We start from the raw sequence: 18,862 nt of genomic DNA on the forward strand, positions 1-18,862 counted from the left end.
GGACCAAAATCCCTCCTGAGATGTGTGCAAACCTGGTGACCAACTACAAGAAACGTCTGACTTCTGTGCTTGCCAACAAGGGTTTCTCCACCAAGTACTAAGTCATGTTTTGCTTGGGGATCAAATACTTATTTCCTTCGATCAAATGCAAATTAATTTATAACTTTATATAATATGTTTTTCTGGACTTATTTTTTTTGATATTCTGTGTGTATTTGTTAAAATAAAAGTACCATAAAAATTATAGACCGCTCATTTCTTTGTAATCGGGCAAACTAACAAAATCAGCAGGGGATCAAATAATTATTTCCCCCACTGTATACTCCTGATGGTATGCAGTACTAATATACTGAATTATAACGAGCAAAACATACAATATACTACTAATGATATGTACTACTAATATACTGAATGACTAATGGCAAATATTACTAGTCAAATGTAAACTAATGAAATGACATCTAATGTAACTAATCAGATGACTTAAGGTTGATTTATGTTGAAAGGAGGTTTTACCTGTTTTATGATTTAAATGATGAAACTAATCTGTTTAACCATGTGTAAAGATTAAAGTTGAAAAGTAATAATTTGATAAGGGAAAGAGAGAAAGGGGAATTAGACAAAGCTCAGAAAAGTTGGGTTGACAAACAGCAATGGTTTTCGACAGGGGAAAGGGACATAGGGGAGCCTAAAAATGTCCACAATGATCTAAAGGGATTAAGTATGTTCACGTGATACTCAGAGGATAATGTTCACATGAAAGGGTGCGGCTCAGAGGAGGAACTCATGCGAGAAGGGACAGGGTTATACAAAACTGAATGTTAGGTGTATTTTAGTGGCCATTTTCCACAAAACTTTGAAGACGACAGATCCCTAAATAGACCAGGTGGTCTAGCCCAATCGTTGTATCCACGACCAAAGTCTTCTCTGGAGAGAGTTTAGATTCAGAAGCCCCCAGAGTCTGTATTGCTGTTTGTATCAGGAGTAGGCTCTCTTTTTAGCTGCCTAGATTCGATAGAAAGGATTGCTAGAAGTTGAGTGTCCACTTCACTTGTACAGGGAGGTGAGTGACCGAAATCCCTCGGCTGAGAGTACGGTGCTACTCCAGAGAAATCAACTGGGTTCATAGTGGCCACTGTCGATGCTGGATGGAGCCTCTCTAAATGTATACTAAATTAGACAGATTAGGGACAGAGGGTAAGACTTATTTTTCTTATTTTACTTTGATTACTTGGATATCTATTAGTATTTTGTATTATTTACTTTAAATGTTGTTAATGTCTTCACTCATATCTGTTTCCTTTTACTCTAATATGTTTTTTACTTTGATATTTCGTTTATTTCTTTGATTTCTTTTTTTACTCGGTGAATTTATATTTACTTTAGTATTTTGTTACTCCTATATATTTACTTTTACTCTAAGTTCTTTCATTTCTTTTTCTATTTTAATTGCTTTTTTTTTCGGTTAATTACTTTACATTTTCGTTAATTTCTATGATTTCTTTTTTACCCCATGGATTTACTTTAATTACTTTTTGTCCGTTTTTACAAAACTAACGGAAAAAAGTATTTTAGTTCTTATTACTTTACTTGGACTGGAGATCGAGCGTCATCAAAGTCTCTCGGCTAAAGGCGTGGTCATCATATTGGGTGGACTGGGGAACTTATGGCACTCAGTCGATGCTGGATGGAGCCTATCTAAATTTATACTAAGTTAGACAGAGTAGGGAAAGTTGAGGGCAAGAGGTGATAATATCTATTATCGTCTCTTCCTACAAAATTAATGAATTTGTCTAGTTCATAAGTAGATTTGTTATGCTGATAAGGTAAGATTTTATTTCTTTTATTTCATTAATTTCTTTCATTTCTTTTTTTCCCCCCGTAGATTTATATTTACTTTAGTATTTTGTTACTCCTATATATTCACTTTAACTCTAAGTTCTTTGATTTCGTTTCTTACTTTAATTGCTTTAGTATCTTTAATTCTGGTTTACTTTAAATTTCCGTTAATGATTGATTTCCTTTTTACCTCATGGATTTACTTTAATGAATTTTTCTTATTTTTAGTTAAATCACTTCATTGATATCTTGTATTGCCATGCTGTAACGCTTAATGCTTGAATAAAGAACAACCCTGCATGTCAAGGAAACGTTTTATTAGAGTTATACATAGCATTGTAATTGTCACCTAAGACGTTGTGTTATCCTCCTTGCTAAACATAAAAAGTTAGATTACACTGTGCATATTACATCATAGGATCTAAATCCTTATTCTTGCCACTTTATTGAAATATCTCCTTTGGATGAATTGTCCTCATCTATAAATCAAATTCCTGCAACCACACCAACTGGCACTCATGAATAGAGCTGTCTTTAACCATTGGGACTTTCATATACTGAGGTCTGATTTGGAGGTCACTTACAGAGCATACTATTAACCTGCAGCAGGGGAAACTGTGGGAAGTAGACGGTTAACAGCAGGGTGAGTCTATTCGACACAGGACCCTTTAGGCTGAGGATCGAACCCGTTAGACAGAGGGTTGGTCCGGGACTCTGTATAGAGTCAATTTTACCGGGAGACACCATTTGTTGTCGACTGTCCTAGCTAGATGATGGTTATTTTCGATCAGACTTTGCTAGCTAACACAGTTCCTCAAGGTGATATTTAGCAAGGATATCAGTTTAAATGATAAAAGCTAGTTAGTCATGAAGGGGGATCTATTCTGTCGCCCAATCCTCTGGAAGAAAAATGGCTGTGAGCTCTGTGGGATGTCTTGAGGTGTCAGAGCTGTGATGTCATCAGTTTGTAATAAGATGTAATTGGATTTCCTCATCAACAGCTCCTAATTTAAATACTGTGGTTGTAAAATTATAGAAAAGGCAGGTCAGGGAAAAGCTCTCTCTTTCCTTTGACCGGTTGTGATGTTCTCATCATGTTGTGAGTAACATTCTTTTTAAATTCTCTCTCTCTCTGAAGTATTCACCTTGTAAAAGTATACAGTATTATTAAAGCCTTGTTTAATTCATTCTGTTTGACCTTTCTTAAACTAAAATCAGGACACAAACTCAACAATTCTCTGCACATAGTGATAATTACATTGGAGTCAGATTATCAATATTACATATGGTTTACTGTTAACAGAATACTGCCAAACCTCTGTGTGGAAACTGATAATTATTATAAAATGCTATACAGTCAAACAAAATCCTCATGATTTAATTTTCAGATGAGTTTATGAACGTATTTTTCAAAGAGAAAGATGAATGAAGAAGCGGAGAATAGTCAGGTAGGGTCCTTGGGAGAAGGGGGGGCTCTGGGCTCTTGAAAACACCCCTGAAATGTTTAAGGGGTACAACTAAATTATGCCCTCTAAAATATCTAGTGGTATGTTAGCTAGTTGCTACAGGATTTTAATGTTCTTACAGGTTGCCTAATAAAATACTTGAGAATAATACTACTGATTTCTTTATCAAGTGTATTTACCTTACTAGACAGGTAGGGTAGAAGTGAGTGCAGCAAAGGAGAGATGAGAGATGAAAGAGGAGGAGAGACTGCCTTTGTCTGGTAAGCACAGACTGAAATGGGTAGAAGGCTTAAGCCATGGCTGATCATGGTGAGTCTATTCAGTCAGTGTAGTCTTGAGTCTCTTAAATTGACATTCTATGGCAGCATGTGCAGGCCCCCCCCGGTTGGGCGCTACACCGGCAGTCTGCATGCGCAAAGTGTGTGCGCAATTCAAAACCTTGACCCCCACTGCTGAAAAAAAAAAAAAAAAAACCTTGGGGAAACACTGATATCTAATTCAGTCAGTAATTTCATTTAGAACATCAACAGAACATCCACTTCTAACTGCTCAATCCCAATAGAACAAGATGTGTTTGACAGTTTCTTCAGCATGTAGCGTGCGGTGCACTCTGAGCCTGTCCTGAATGACTACCATGGACTGTACTAAACCCTCAATTCTCATTAAGAGTTGTTTCTCTCTCCTTGAAATAAAATCGTTGAGACTCAAAAGGTTATGGAAACATGCCCAAATGTTCCTGATCAGATTGCAGTTTGTTTGCCTATTGCCTATATGGCTGAAAATGTTAATTGATTTCTTGAAGGTACACTGAACTACATCTGGGGAAAGCCAACCTTCTGTTGCAATTTTTAGACAGTCTCTGCTCGGTCCAAAGAGAATTTTTTTAAATAAAACAGGTGACTAATACTAAACAGCCATATTATCGATATGCAATTAATGTTTGCTGGAATTGTGAAAAAGGAAGTAAAGCTTTTTTTTTTTTTTCAACTGGGTGCATCTCATTCGCAAGAGAGAATCCTCAACCAGGAAATTGCTGATGATTTTGTGGCCATATCTCAGGTAAGGCAAGGATTATGGATGTTTCAGGCTATAGCTCAATTTCAAGCCCAATGGGAGGTTTAAATAGACAGTTGTGAATGTCCTGTAGCATCTCTTTAACATTTAATTGGACCACAAGAACAATAGTGCAGCCTTATTTCCCTTTTAGGTAGGAACCTGATGATGAATGATGATCAATGAATGAATTGCAGTTGGTGACAAAACAAGCTCTTGCACACCACCTAAGTCTAAGACAAAGACCCCCCCTTACTGTCCCGATGGCCCTTACCTGTTCCTCTTCTCCACCTCAGCCACCAGCTCATCAGTGGAGAACTGGCCTCTCACCACCAGGATCAGGTTCTTAATCACATCCTCAGCACAGTCCACATCCAGCAGCCCTCCTATCACCACCGGCAGACGACTGGGGTTCACCTATGACACACACAACATTTGTTCATGGTTGTCATCGTATATAACCGTGTAAGCGACGGTTATACAACCGTGCCAACCCTTCTATGTACCTTTTGCACGTAGATCTCAATGTATTTCTGCAGGGTGTTGCGGTAGAGATACAAGACCAGATCATGAACAAAGTTGAAGCGGTCACACACTATGATCAAGGGGAGCTGGTCAGTTAGCTTGGCTTCCTGTGAGGGAGGAAAATGGCTCAGATCAGCGTGATATCCCACCAACATTCAAACCTTCCTCGTAGGAAGTTGACAAGTGAGAGTTGAGCATTATGATCTGTGAATCAGAATATGCCTCCTTTACCTTGAGGAAGTTCTTGACCCGTTCAGGGTCGTAGCAGTTGCTCTCTCTGCAGATCCTCTCCACCTCTTTGATCTGGCCAGTCTTACACGCTGCCTGGATGTACTTGAAATGGACCTCAGGGTCCTGGCTGAAGTTCACAATGGAGCCCAGGAAGTAGAACAGACCTGAAACAAAATAGACCTAGAACTTAAATGCAGAGACTTTTTCAGTCAAAACAGACTGATTCAGTATGTTTTTTGAGACTGATGTAGTCTGCCTGCTTACCCTCAAAGCTCTTGAAGGACTCAAAGAGCTCGGTGAGGGACTGTGTGGAGAGCTGCTCGTGGTACTTGGACGCCACTTGGACACAGATCTGCAGGTTCTGACGGATGTTGGCAGACAGCATGGCCCTCAGACACTCCAGTGAATCCTCCACTGACAGAGAGCCAAAGTAGTTCACCAGCCACTGCAGAGAAAGGTTATACAGACATACACATTCAGTCCACAAATAACCAGAGACGATACACATACGGTACTGGTTTTCAAACAGTACATAAACAGCTAACCAGTCAAAGTAGAGTTCAGTGACAACAACACAATAATACAACACTACTCAAAATTTAAAACCACCGTAACAAGGTTATGCTCTGTGCTGTATGTCCCCTTCCAAACAGATGGGTGCTGCTGTGAACTGTAGTGTGTTGGGTACTGTACCTCAGGGTTGAGCAGGTGTGTGTGCACCACAGCGCGTTTGATGTCGTAAAGGTCAGTGTAGTGCTCCAGAGCCCTCTGCAGGAGGCCTGCCTTTTCACACAGCTGGGCCACATGGGGGCGGTCGTAATGGGTGAACATCTGGTTGCCCAGGATGGCATCAGCAACCTGTGAAAGAAGACACCAAACAACTGTTACATCCATGACATCATGTCAAGTCATGATTTCGCAACAAGTGAATTTGTGTTTGTGGCAAAATGCTGTTAGATTACCCAAAAAAACATATGTATGGAACAGGTATTCCATGAGAAATCACCAGCCAACATTAAAGGCAAAGATCACAAAAAACACATGAGCATGACTTCTGATGCATTGACAATTCCTCAGAACAAACCTCCTGTACTACGCGGGTTTCGCGCCTATCCATGTCAAAATACCACTAAATATTTTCCCCTGCATGTTTTCTCTCACATGGTCGCGTGTAAGTTGCTATCTTGTGCTGTTTCGTGTAGTTGAATTTTACTGTCAGGCTTTATTTTAGGTTGTTGTAACTAAGAAAGCTCATATACTCTGGGGTTTGTTTGAGGATTTTTAGTGTGATGTGCAGCAGTTACCATCAGCTGGAGGAGGCAGGAGCAGCAGGAGTGTTGTCTGCAATTGAGTGAGTGGTGAAGCCTGTTCTCCAGTCTTAAGTTAGTTTCATCTTGTTTAAAGTCAGTGTGCTGTTTGTAGCTTGTGTATTTTGCTGTGGCTATCCTGCCTTAAGCTCAGGAACCTAGTTTCTATTGAAACCAGCTCCTCCCTGTCTGCAGATGACTGTCACCGACTTTGAAAAGAAGGTTGATGACATTAGCAGCTCTTTCGCTCTACCTCTCACCAACACTGCTACCTTTCCTCCCAAACTCACTGTGCTACACCCCATCTCTGGTTTATCAGATTTTTCCCCCCTCTCCCCTGATGTTCTAAAACTAGTCACATCCAAGCAGGCAACCACCTGCCCCCTCGATCCTATCCCCTCCCCCTTTCTCCAATCCATCTCCAAAGACCTCCTTCCGTTCCTTACCACCTTAATCAATTCCTCTCTATCCACAGGATCTGTCCCAGCTGCCTTCAAGGCAGCCAGAGTCAAGCCTCTTCTCAAGAAACCAACTCTTGACCCATCTGCTGTCCATAACTACAGACCGGTATCCCTTCTCTCCTTCGTATCTAAAACCCTTGAACGTGCTGTCTCTAACCAACTGTCTAACTACCTCCTTCAGAACAACCTCCTTGACCCTCACCAATCCGGATTTAAGGCTGGGCACTCTACTGAGACTGCTCTCCTTGCTGTCACAGAGGCCCTCCACTCTGCTCAAGCTTCCTCCCTCTCCTCTGTTCTCATTCTTCTGGACCTGTCCGCTGCATTCGACATGTAAACCACTCGATCCTTCTCTCCATCCTCTCAGAATTGGGCATCTCTGGCTCTGCATTCTTCTGGTTTGCATCCTACCTGGCCAATCTCTCTTACCAGGTGACGTGGAGAGGAACGCTGTCCTCTCCATGAGCCCTCACCACTGGGGACCCCCAGGGCTCTGTCCTAGGGCCCTTACTGTTCTCCCTCTATACCAAATCTCTTGTCTCGGTAATTTCCTCACATGGTTTCTCCTACCACAGCTATGCAGATGACACTCAACTCTTTCTCTCTTTCCCCCCTTCTGACTCACAGGTGGTAACACGTGTCTCTGCGTGTCTTGCAGACATTTCTGCTTGGATGTCAGCCCACCACCTCAAGCTCAACCTTAACAAGACTGAGCTGCTCTTCCTTCCAGGGAAAGCCTGCCCTCTCCAAGACTTCTCCATCACAGTAGAGAACTCCACTGTGACCTCCTCCCATACAGCCAAGAACCTTGGGGTGATCCTTGACAACCACTCATCCTGTGTGGCGAACATCACAGCGACAGCACGCTCCTGTAGATTCTTCCTCTAAAACATCAGAAGGATACGTCCATTCCTCACCAGAGAAGCAGCACAACTTTTGGTTCAAACACTTGTGATCTTTCGCCTTGACTACTGTAACGCACTCCTGGCCGGTCTCCCCGCCTCCACCATCAGGCCTCTGCAGCTCATCCAGAACGCTGCCGCCCGTCTGGTGTTCAATCTCCCCAAAGTCACTCCCCTCCTCCGTACCCTTCACTGGTTGCCGGTAGCAGCTCCCATCAGATTCAAGACCCTGGTGCTTGCCTACCGGGCAGCAAAGTGAACAGCCCCTCCCTACTTGCAAGCAATCGTCAGCCCCCAAACCCCTGCCCGATCACTCCGCTCTTCCACCTCGGCTGGCCGCCTCTACATGGACGCAGCAGCCGCACTACTCGGTCACGGCTTTTCACTGTCCTGGCACCCCGCTGGTGGAGCGAGCTTCCCACTGCTGTCATGACTGCAGAGTCACTGCCAATCTTCCGCCATAGATTGAAGACCCATCTCTTCAGGCTACATCTTAACGGTCCCTCCTAATTACCTCTTCACCCCCACAACCCCCCTGTACAAGTTTCTCTCCTGTTAATACAAAAAAAATATCTTCTTCTAGCATTGTGACTGCCAATGGCCCCTGGTCTGAGCATTGATTACTTTATCTTATGATAACTATTGGATAGATGATTCACTTACTTAAACAAACGTATTTGTTGGAAGTCGCTTTGGTTAAAGGCGTCTGCTAAATGCCATAAATGTAAAAATGTAATGTTACCATGGTAAAGCAGATCTACTAGTTCCACTAAATCATGTTTGAAGACGATGCACCATGAGAAAAAGTGTGGGAGTTGAAGGCGTTCGGGAGAAATGGCTTTAGCACTTTTCTGTCCCGTTATGACAGGTTGTTGTTCACTATAGGCTATTGGGGGTAAGTACATTTTCTTGATTAATATCCAGATCTTATTTGAAAAGAATTCTCATCTGCCACACACACAGTGAGCGGACTCTCACCTTAGACACAGCCTTGTCAGGCACATGTATACATATGTAGCCCTCCTCTCTCTCATATAAGAGAGAGTTATAGATATTGCGATAGGAGCTCCAGTCCATAATGACATTTACATCGGGTCTATTTTTGATTTCAGTGTTCTCAAGTGCCCTGCTCAAAATACAGAAACCTGAATTGATTGCATTCTTCTCTCCCCTGCTCTGTGTCCCGCTTGTGTGCGTGTGTGAGAGAGAGAGAGAGCCCCTACTCCCGAAAGACGCACAGACAGGTGAGCTCACGCACACCTATTTTCTTGTTAGATTACAACTTTACATTGAAATATGAATGAGATGAATGAATACATAATTTATCATTGCAGTATCAATTGTTCAACAGTAGCCCATTTAATGTGAATGTTAATGTGCATGTTGTCACATTTAGGACAACTTGAAGGCCAATTCTGCATATAATGAATTTTATTCCTGAAACGAGACATCCTAAGCTTAAAAAAACTAAATTTTTTACCCCAATGTCACACTTTGGCCCCCTAATCATTTATATCGCGTTTTCATGCTTTTGTAACATAACAAGTAACCGTAACAAGTAACATTGATTAGCCTAGCCAAACAATGGGAGGGCGATGTACACATCGCACGCCTACCCCCAAACCCCACCCAAGTCCCAAAAATGTCCCCAAGGTCACAGGTCAGGGTAGAACCTTTGGGCCATGGCCCTGGGCTTTGTTTTTTGGGCCGTTCTCAGAAGATGGAAAGATAAGTCTGAGGCTTTGGGCCAAGCACTGGTGCCAAAAGTGACAGTGGAAAAGCACCATTAGAGTGAGTGTGTGTGTGTGTGTGTGTGTGAGAGACTGAGTGAGTGTACCTGAGGTGCTTGTACAAGGTTCATTTCTAGCAGGCGTGTCTGGAGGGGGCCCTCCATGGGCCTGTTGTCCTTCAGTGCGTCCAGCAGGAAGGAGGTACACTGCTGGATCAGGTGATACTCCATAAACACATCCACAATCTGGCGAGGGAGAGAAAGACATTATCAGCTACTGCACAGTTTCTGACTGGATATATCATAGTGATCTGCGAAGGCAAACATCTCATAAAATAGTGATAACAAAATTAACAAAATTAATTAAATGCATGCAACAAAAAAGCTGAATACAAAAATGAAATAAAACAATTTTATTTTACTTATTGAGGAAAGTACCAGAAAATACCCCTTGTTACCACATAGTTAGCACAGTTTCTTACGAAATAACAGCTGAAACAGGGCTGTAAAATAAGGGGTTACCATTAAGCCTCAAGTGGTTAAAGTGTTTTTGGAAACACTTTGCTCTCTGACCTGTGTTATGTCAACCAGGGGCTCCTCATCCTGCACCAGCATCTGGGAGAACTGCAGACCCTGTTCTGGACTGATCCGCATCACATTCCTAAGCAGGAAGATCCAGTCTGGAGTGTAGCCCACCTCCACAAGGAAGAGGGAAAACAAAACATTTCAAAACTGGATATCATTCTTTCATTAGTATTCCACAATGAGTCTTCCTGTCATGTTGCAGAGGACTACTACATAAACACCACAAACCTTTTTGGCATAAAGGACAATTTTCTGGAACTGGCCAGTTTCAGCGAAACACTGGATGACCTTGTTGGGGATGTTGGCCCTGAGGTAGACACTGAGGGCCAGAGTGGGGTCCACAGACTTCACCAGATCTCCCAGCTCCTCAGAGCACTCCAACTACACACAGAAACACACATCACATTGAGAAAACCCACATCATATCTGAGCATTGAAGCAGATTTAAGATACATGTCTGTCAACAGCCATAGACCAATAATCATGAGACTTTAAACCTGAAGTAACATTTTTCGAAGGACTTTTACAGTCATGAGAAAAAGTTAGGACACCCCCCAAAATATTAAGTTATTCTCTTAAAAATATGGACATATCAATATGTTATCTTCTTTCTAACAATGTCTATAGATAAAGGGGATGTAATTGAACAAAAAACTATGAAAATGTAACTTTGTAATCATTTATTTAACGAAAAATTAACAATAATGCCAATTCCTACTGAGGAAAAAGTTAGGACACCCTATGCCCTAATAGCTAGTATTGCCCCCCTTGGCTGAAATAACCTCAATTAGACGTTTCTTATAACTGTCTACAGGTCTCTGACATCAATTGGGAGAAAGTTTTTCCCACTCCTCCTTGCAGAATTCTTTCAGCTGTGTGATGTTCGAGGGGTGTCTTGCATGCACAGCCAGTTTCAAATCAATCCACAGCATCTCAATAAGATTAAGATCCGGGCTTTGACTTGACCATTCCAGAACTCTCAATTTATTTTTCTTGAGCCATTCCTTGGTAGATTTACTGGAATGTTTTGGGTCATTGTCATGTTGCATGGTCCACATCTGCTTCAGCTTCAACTTTCGAACAGATGGTCTCACATTTTCCTCAAGCACCCTCTGATACAATACAAAATTCATAGTGGATTCTATGATGGTGAGCTGACCAGGCCCTGCTGCAGAAAAGCAGCCCCAAACCATGACATTTCCACCCCCATGCTTCACAGTTGGTATGAGGTTCTTGTTCTCAAATGCTGTCTTGGTTTTGCGCCAAACATGTCTACTCTTACTGTGCCCAAATAGTTCAACTTTGGATTCATCTGTCCAAAGCACATTGTTCCAGAAGTTCTGGTCTTTCTCTAGGTGTTCTCTGGCAAACTTTAGTCTTGCCCTGATGTTTTTTTTTGACAGCAGGGGTTTCCTCCTTGCACACCTCCCATGTAATGCAAACTTGTTCAGTCTCTTTCTTATGGTGGATGCATGTACTTTGACATCAATTGTGGCAAGAGATACCTGTAGGTCTCGTGATGACATTCTGGGATTGTTGGAGACTTCTTTAAGCATCTTTCGGTCAGCTCTTATGCTGAACTTGCTTGGGCGGCCTGACCTGGCCATGTTGGTGGTGGTTTTAAATGTTCTCCACTTGTAAATTATTTTCCGGACAGTGGAATGGCCAATTTCGAATAGTTTGGAGATCTTTTTATATCCCTTCCCAGACTCATATGCATCTACAATTTTTCTTCTGAAGGCCTCAGAGAGCTCTTTTGATCTCGCCATGGTGATGCAACTCACTTCAACAATCAAGAGCAAACCAAACTAAATATCTGAGGTTTAAATAGGACAGGCTCCTCCAAAATCCTCTGTAACGATGTTCTAATCATTTGCACCTGATGTGGTGCTCTTTATTATAATTTTAGGCATTTTAAGTGGAACTAAATGTAGGGGTGTCCTAACTTTTTCCTCACAAGAAGATTGCATTTCTATTAATTACATTTTACCAATAATTTTTTAAATAATTTGTTTCAGTTGTATTTGTTTAGTTATATTACCTCAATTTTTCAATATTGTTCAAATGAATATCAAATGTCCATATGTTTGAATATGTTGAAGAAGACAAAGGTTTTCATAGGGTGTCCTAATTTTTTCTCATGACTGTATGTCAATATAATGGTCTGATCTTTCTGATGCATCAAATGCAACCCACAAACATTGGTGCTACACAGTATCGGTTTGACATCACAGTCATGGTTCCCTTACCTTGTCCTCTTTCAGCCACTTCTCCAGCAGCTGCTTGCGGCCCTGCTGGAGGACAGGTCTGCACAGCTCCAGGGACTCAAACTTATTGAGCTGGCCCTGGTCCAGCAGGATGCCAAAGTACTGCAGCAGAGGGGAGGTCTGGCCTGGCTGGGCCGGCACACTCTGGAACCGCCGAATGGTGTCTGGTGTACGGAGGATGCCCTACAGGTGGGGAAAGAGAGAGGGTATTGTCAGTCCAATCATGATAACCCATGATTTAAGCTCTGTTGTCTCTCACTGTGAGAAGGTGACATTGGTATACAGTGAAGTATATTGCATTATCCTATACTCTGTTTTTAGTTTTAATGCAGCTTTTAATGCAGTAAAAAGCATGACTATGCTAATGTGTCATGTACACCAAACTTGGGCATGTTGGTGCATTGGCAGTACCTTGGGTGCGTTGGCAGCCACCTTGGCAGCCTCTGAGTAGTTTCCTGCTGCAAACAGAGTGTTGAACTTGCGGGAGAACAGCTCCTCGGCCCCTGCCAGGTTGTTACGGACGGCCATGCGCAGGGCCAGGTCTGGGTTCTGCAGCACATTGGTGATGTACGGGATAATGTTCTCCTCCTCCACACACACTGACAACACCTAGAGAAAAACAAATTTGTACGCACTTACACATGCATTGACAGGAAAGAGCGGGCCTTCATGTTGTTCTACTTAAACCATACATGTATGGTACATTAAAATGATTTCCAATACAATGGTAAAGCTCATTTCTATGTTTGAGTTCACTTGTGTGCGAAAACACAATAAAGGGTGAGAGGCAAGGACATTAAGACGCCTGGCGAGCCCTCTCACTGTGTACAGTGTGCTGCAGTATGTCTCTGTGCTGGAGTTGAATTGTCATCCGGTAACACGCCATATCACACCGATGGACAAACAGTGACAGTCAGAAGCTGTTTTTTTTTTTTAAATTAATTATTTATTTTTTCATTTCAGCCCAGGTCTGATTTTCGGACAAGTGATTTGAGCTGGGCCAGAGAGACAGAACAGAGTTTCATTTATGTTTGTGGCTGTGTGATAACTTAGTGTGCCTACTGCTCTCTCTCTCCCTCTGCTCTAGTCATAGATGCACAGCAGCAGCACCTGTTCACTTAAATGTTTTGGTTGTTGGAATTTTCATTTAGGTGACACACAGTGCCCTGCACAAGTAATGGGACAGTGAAGCATGTTTTCTTCTTCCAGCTCTACACTCCAAATGTTTGGATTTTAAATCAAACAATTATGAGCTTTTATTTGATGGTATGTGTGTACATATGGTTTGTACAGTGTTTGTAAAATTGTACAATGTTTTCACCATTCAGAAATTACACCCCCTATTTCAGGGTACCCAAAAATAATGGGACAGATCAAATGTCCAAATTAAGCACTCATGTTTAGTATTTGGTCGACAATCCTTTGCATGCAATAACCGCCTGAAGTCTGCGACCCATTGACCCCACCAGACGCTGGGTATCTTCTCTGAGCCATCTTCAGTTGTTGTTTGTTTTGATGTCTTTTTGCTTAAAATCTTACCATCAGGAAATGAAACACATGTTCAGATTAGATTTACCTTTCCACTTTTTGGCCTTGAAAAACTCCCTAGTTGCTATGGCAGTATGTCTTGGGTCACTGTCTTGCTGTATTATGTAGCACCATCCAATGACTTTGGAGGCATTTGCTTGCACTCAAACAGACAAGATGTTTCTGCACACTTCAGAATACATTCTGCTGCTGCCGTCAGCAGTTCCATCATTCTGTTAAGATAAGTTAGCCAGTTCTAGTGGTAGCTATACATGCCCTGACGGTAACACCCCTTCCACCACGTTTCACAGATGAGGTGGTATGCTGCATCTTGGGCAAATCCTTTTTTTCTCCAAACTTTCCTCTTGCAATCACTCTGATCCATGATGATATTCATCTCATCTGTCCACAATACCTTCTTCCAGACCTCTGCAGGCTTTTTAGGTTTTAGGACGTTTCCGTCAGTCTAAACACTGATTAGGTGTGTAAAGATTGGCGGAAAAAAAACATTCCCAATCTTCATGAATGTCTGATGTTGGGCTCGGGCCTCATCCCAACGGGCCTGGGTAGGGCTTGAATTTCCAGGCCTCTTTAAAACTCCAGTACGCGCACACAGTCAACGCTCAGAAATCCAGATGTAGACAGACACAAATACACTGAAGTCACATGGAGACAAACACACACACAAAAACATAAATACACACAGAAACACACAGCCTTGTTTTCCAATGCCATATAGGCTACCACAGGGAGCTCTCAATCCAACACACATACTGTACTGTATATCTGAATGTTGAGAAGAGGAGCACTATAGAGCAATACAGATCTCCGCCCTTCTGCATATTTAATGGCTCTGTGTGTTTTGGACAGGAAACTCATTGATCAGCCTACCAGCTTCTGGTTATTCCACATGAACGGATCGAAACATCACCTTTCATAAGGTTCTCTTTTCTACACTATTGAGACTCCTACCTGTCCCTTCCGGTTCACGCCGATGATGCCAGCGGTGGGCTCATGGGGCGCTGTAACAAAGATGGTCTCCCCGCTGATCCTGTTCATGTAGATGCAGGTACCCGTCTCCAGGTCATACAGGTGGATGTAGCCATATTTAGTGATGAGAAAGACAACATCCTGCTTGGAGCTGATCTAGAGGAGAGAGGGCAGGGCTTCATCAGTATCTGTATGGTGTATTAGTAGTACCGGTTTAGGGACTTGAATGTCTGATGTGAGCTGAAGAGAGTACCTGCATGGCTACAGGAAAGTCATTCTGAGCTTCAGGAGGGAAGAACACGTCCATGGCTTTTTTTGGAAATGGTTGATTTCCGGTCGGAGGGGTCCCCACTTCAATGATGTGCAACTAGAGACGACAACACATTCAGTGGAAATATAACAAGACACGACTGTTTTCTCATGCAGCAAATGATCCTTTTCTTTTTGTTTAGTTTCTCTATTCTACTTCACACCACTGCCCCCTACATGCTGGGCTGAGTCATACCTTTCCTCCAGCCTGGCCTCGCACAGCGAAGCAGAACAGTGTGGACTCCTCTGCGTTTCCCTCCATTTTGAACTGGGCGAAGCCAGCCGCATGGCCCTCGATGGGCTGGGAAACCTTCCTGTCCACAGAGTACAGCTGCATGGCCCCTACCACACGGTTTTGCTGGAGACAGGAAATACTCATGATGCTCTGTTTACAATTGTACAGAAACGCAGAGTAAACATCACAATGCCATGCTGGTTCCAAATCTATTAATGCCAACTATCAGTTTCAACAGAGAATTCACACATGGCCATTGGCAATAATGCAAGACACCCAAATGAGATTTGAAAGATAAGTCAGAGAATGAATTAAATATATGGGTAATTCCATAAATTCGGGGGCAATGATTGTGGATGGAAAACTGAGGGCTGTTCCAAATACATTTAACTTGTGCTTGCATTGAAATGTAGTGGGAGAGCTCTAATACTTGTATTGGCTTGGTGCCTTCACATTAGCAAAAACTGTACAGCATTAAACTATACTCGTCTTCCCCTTCATATTTCATGGTGTTATTAAATCAGTATAAATCATTTCATTATAATCCCATCTAAATGCCAAGTAAAAGTTCTGACACTAACTTTTTATGCGCTTGATGTTACGATGGTAAGGCAGACCTACTAGTCCCACTAAATCATGTTTGAATTTGCGTGATCAACCTCCTTTCTACTGATATAGCACCTCTCAGACCACATACAGAATGAAAATGAATATTGTCGTCATCATGGTTCCAACACTCTAGTGGTCAATGCTGTTTTAGTTCTTATTTTAGGTCTGTCTATTTTGCTACGATGCAATAGTTTTGATCATCAGAATGATACTGGAAATAAATATTCGAAAGACAAGCATCAACTCTCTTATGCTTTACTGCAGGCGATGCACTGAGAAAGTGCAGAAGTTGAAGGCGTTCGGGAGAAATAGCTTTCACACTTTTCTGTCCCCTGTTATGGCAGGTTGTTGTTCACTATAGGGGGTAAGTACATTTTCTTGATTAATTTAGGAATCTTATTTGAACAGAATCCTCACCTGCCCCTGCCCTCTCTTTACTAACCAGGGCAAAAAATTAAAACACCAGCCACATGCTCGTAAATGTTGGCATTGGCTAAAAAAATCTGCCAATCTTACCAGCCACTTTGGCAGGTAGCCAACAATGGTTAACGAATACTATGCTTTGGTTTAAATCTGTCGCATTTGATTCAAAATGTGTGACACCTGCCTCCTCCAGCTGACCGTCACTGCTGTTTTATTTTGGTTAAAAAATTGTTTTTGGCTAGTTATTGGTTTTGGAGTAGCTGGTGAATTTTCTCATCCACCTTGGGTGGTACTGTCGACGAAAAAGTTAATTTCATGCCCTGATACTAACCATTGGACCACGGTGTGATCATCCACCGTGATTACAATTTGACTTTTGAGAAACACAGGGCTCTGCAACTGGCTTCTCCATTGATCATTGCCAAAGGTCTCTGGCGAGCTAAACAATATCCTGAAGTCTCTGTTTGCAATCTTACTACCCTGGTGTTCCTCTCTGCCAGTATCCCTTTATCTTGCGATCTTGGCTTGTTCCTCCATGATCGACAGCAAAGGACATAGTGTTGGTCTCCTAGCCAAGGTGTCTGGTGGATGAGAAAATTCCCCAGCTCCTCAGATGTTTTACCAGTCTCATTCATTCATTCATTATATATATATATATATATATATATATATATATATATATATATATATATATATATATATATATATATATACACACACACACACACACCGGCCACTTTATTAGGTACACCTTGCTAGTACTGGGTTGGACTCCCTTTTGTAGGCCATCTGCTTCAAGGTTCGACATGTTGTGCATTCAGAGATAGTCTTCTGCATACCTTGGTTGTAACAAGTGGTTATTTGAGTTACTGTTGCCTTTCTATCATCTCGAACCAGTCTGGCCATTCTCCTCTGACCTCTGGCATCAACAAGGCATTATCGCTCAGAGAACTGCCGCTCACTGGATATTTTCTCTTTTTCGGACCATTCTCTGTCAACCCAAGAGATGGTTGTGCGTGAAAATCCAAGTAGATCAGCAGTTTCTGAAATACTAAATGAAATAAATGCCACTTTATTAGGTACACCTGTTCTACTGCTCGGTAACGCAAATATCTAATCAGCCAATCTCATGGCAGCAACTCAATGCATTTAGGCATGTAGACATGGTCAAGACGACCTGCTGAAGTTCAAACATCAGAATGTGGGAAGAAAGGTGATTTAAGTGACTTTGAACGTGGCATGGTTGTTGGTGCCAGGCGGGCTGGTCTGAGTATTTCAGAAACTGCTGATCTACTGGGATTTTCACACAACAATCTCTAAGGTTTACAGAGAATGGTCCGAAAAAGAGAAAATATCCAGGGAGCAGCAGTTCTCTGGGCGAAAATGCCTTGTTGATGCCAGAGGAGAATGGCCAGACTGGTTCTAGATGATAGAAAGGCAATAGTAACTCAAATAACCACTCGTTACAACCAAGGTATGCAGAAGACCATCTCTGAGCGCACAACACGTCGAACCTTGAAGCAGATGGGCTACATGCAGTTTGCACACTCGTGACAGAACTGCATCAAAAACTTCATCTGAAATGTCCATGTTGCAGAGGAGCGCATACCGGAGGGAGGTAAACAAGGGGAAGGTGTTGTTGATTGATAGATTTGACGGTCTTTCTATTGGCTTAATGAAGGCCAGACCTTTCGCGCATTCGTGCGGAAGTGTCTGGGAAAGAAACTGAGTGTCTCGCAACTTTTTCCGTCTCTCATTTATGTCTCTTGCCCTTTCTCGCTCACTTGTTCTTATCCAAGTGTGAGAGCGAGCGAGTTACAGAAGTATAGACATCACGATTAGATCTCAAGTCCATAATCTGAAATTTACATCGGGTCTGTTTTTGATGACAGTACCCTGCGCAAAATAGACACTTATCGCCTTCTTCTCTCCCCTGCTTTGTGTTCCGCTTGTGTACTGCAGCGTGCGTGTAAGCAACCCCGCAAGACGCACAGACAGGCGAGCGAGCACGAGCACACATACTTCTATGAAATATTAGATTATTGATGTATTTATTACTTTTGCAATTATCATTGCAGTATCAATTGTTGCACAGTAGCCTGATTAATATGAATATTGAATATCTTCAATAAAATAAATAATGTTCTTACTGTATGTTTTATAAATAAATGTTTTAACATAATTCTGAAATAAATGTCATGCAAAATGAGTAATGGTACTTTCGTGTCCATTTTGCATGTGTAGTTTTGGATGAGGTGTAATGGATGTTGTCATCCATTGATTGTCACACTTAGGACAACTTGGAAGTAGAATTCAGCATACAATTACTTTAATTCCTGCAACTAGACATCCTAAGCAACGTACCAAACTTCTTTTAAAAACATTTTATATCTGTATTGAACCA

The 18,862-nt window shown here is 42.1% G+C and overlaps 1 protein-coding gene across 3 annotated transcripts in view; it reads right to left on the bottom strand.

Annotated features, from left to right (window-relative positions):
* Positions 1–18,862, bottom strand: part of LOC310824266 (clathrin heavy chain 1-like) — a 45,936-nt gene that overhangs the window by 23,203 nt on the left and 3,871 nt on the right. For all 3 annotated transcript variants that reach the window (XM_083697115.1, XM_083697114.1, XM_083697116.1), the window contains exons 4-16: positions 15,388–15,549; positions 15,136–15,249; positions 14,865–15,038; positions 12,777–12,974; positions 12,348–12,548; positions 10,327–10,479; positions 10,087–10,209; positions 9,622–9,759; positions 5,808–5,972; positions 5,379–5,559; positions 5,115–5,278; positions 4,865–4,990; positions 4,633–4,775 (exon numbers count right to left, since the gene is read on the bottom strand). In XM_083697115.1, the coding sequence (XP_083553241.1) occupies positions 4,633–4,775; positions 4,865–4,990; positions 5,115–5,278; positions 5,379–5,559; positions 5,808–5,972; positions 9,622–9,759; positions 10,087–10,209; positions 10,327–10,479; positions 12,348–12,548; positions 12,777–12,974; positions 14,865–15,038; positions 15,136–15,249; positions 15,388–15,549 (2,042 nt within the window). The remainder of the gene's footprint in view (positions 1–4,632; positions 4,776–4,864; positions 4,991–5,114; positions 5,279–5,378; positions 5,560–5,807; positions 5,973–9,621; positions 9,760–10,086; positions 10,210–10,326; positions 10,480–12,347; positions 12,549–12,776; positions 12,975–14,864; positions 15,039–15,135; positions 15,250–15,387; positions 15,550–18,862) is intronic.

The sequence above is a fragment of the Argentina silus genome, assembly GCF_951799395.1.
Source record: "Argentina silus genome assembly, chromosome: Y".
NCBI classification, from domain to species: domain Eukaryota; kingdom Metazoa; phylum Chordata; class Actinopteri; order Argentiniformes; family Argentinidae; genus Argentina; species Argentina silus.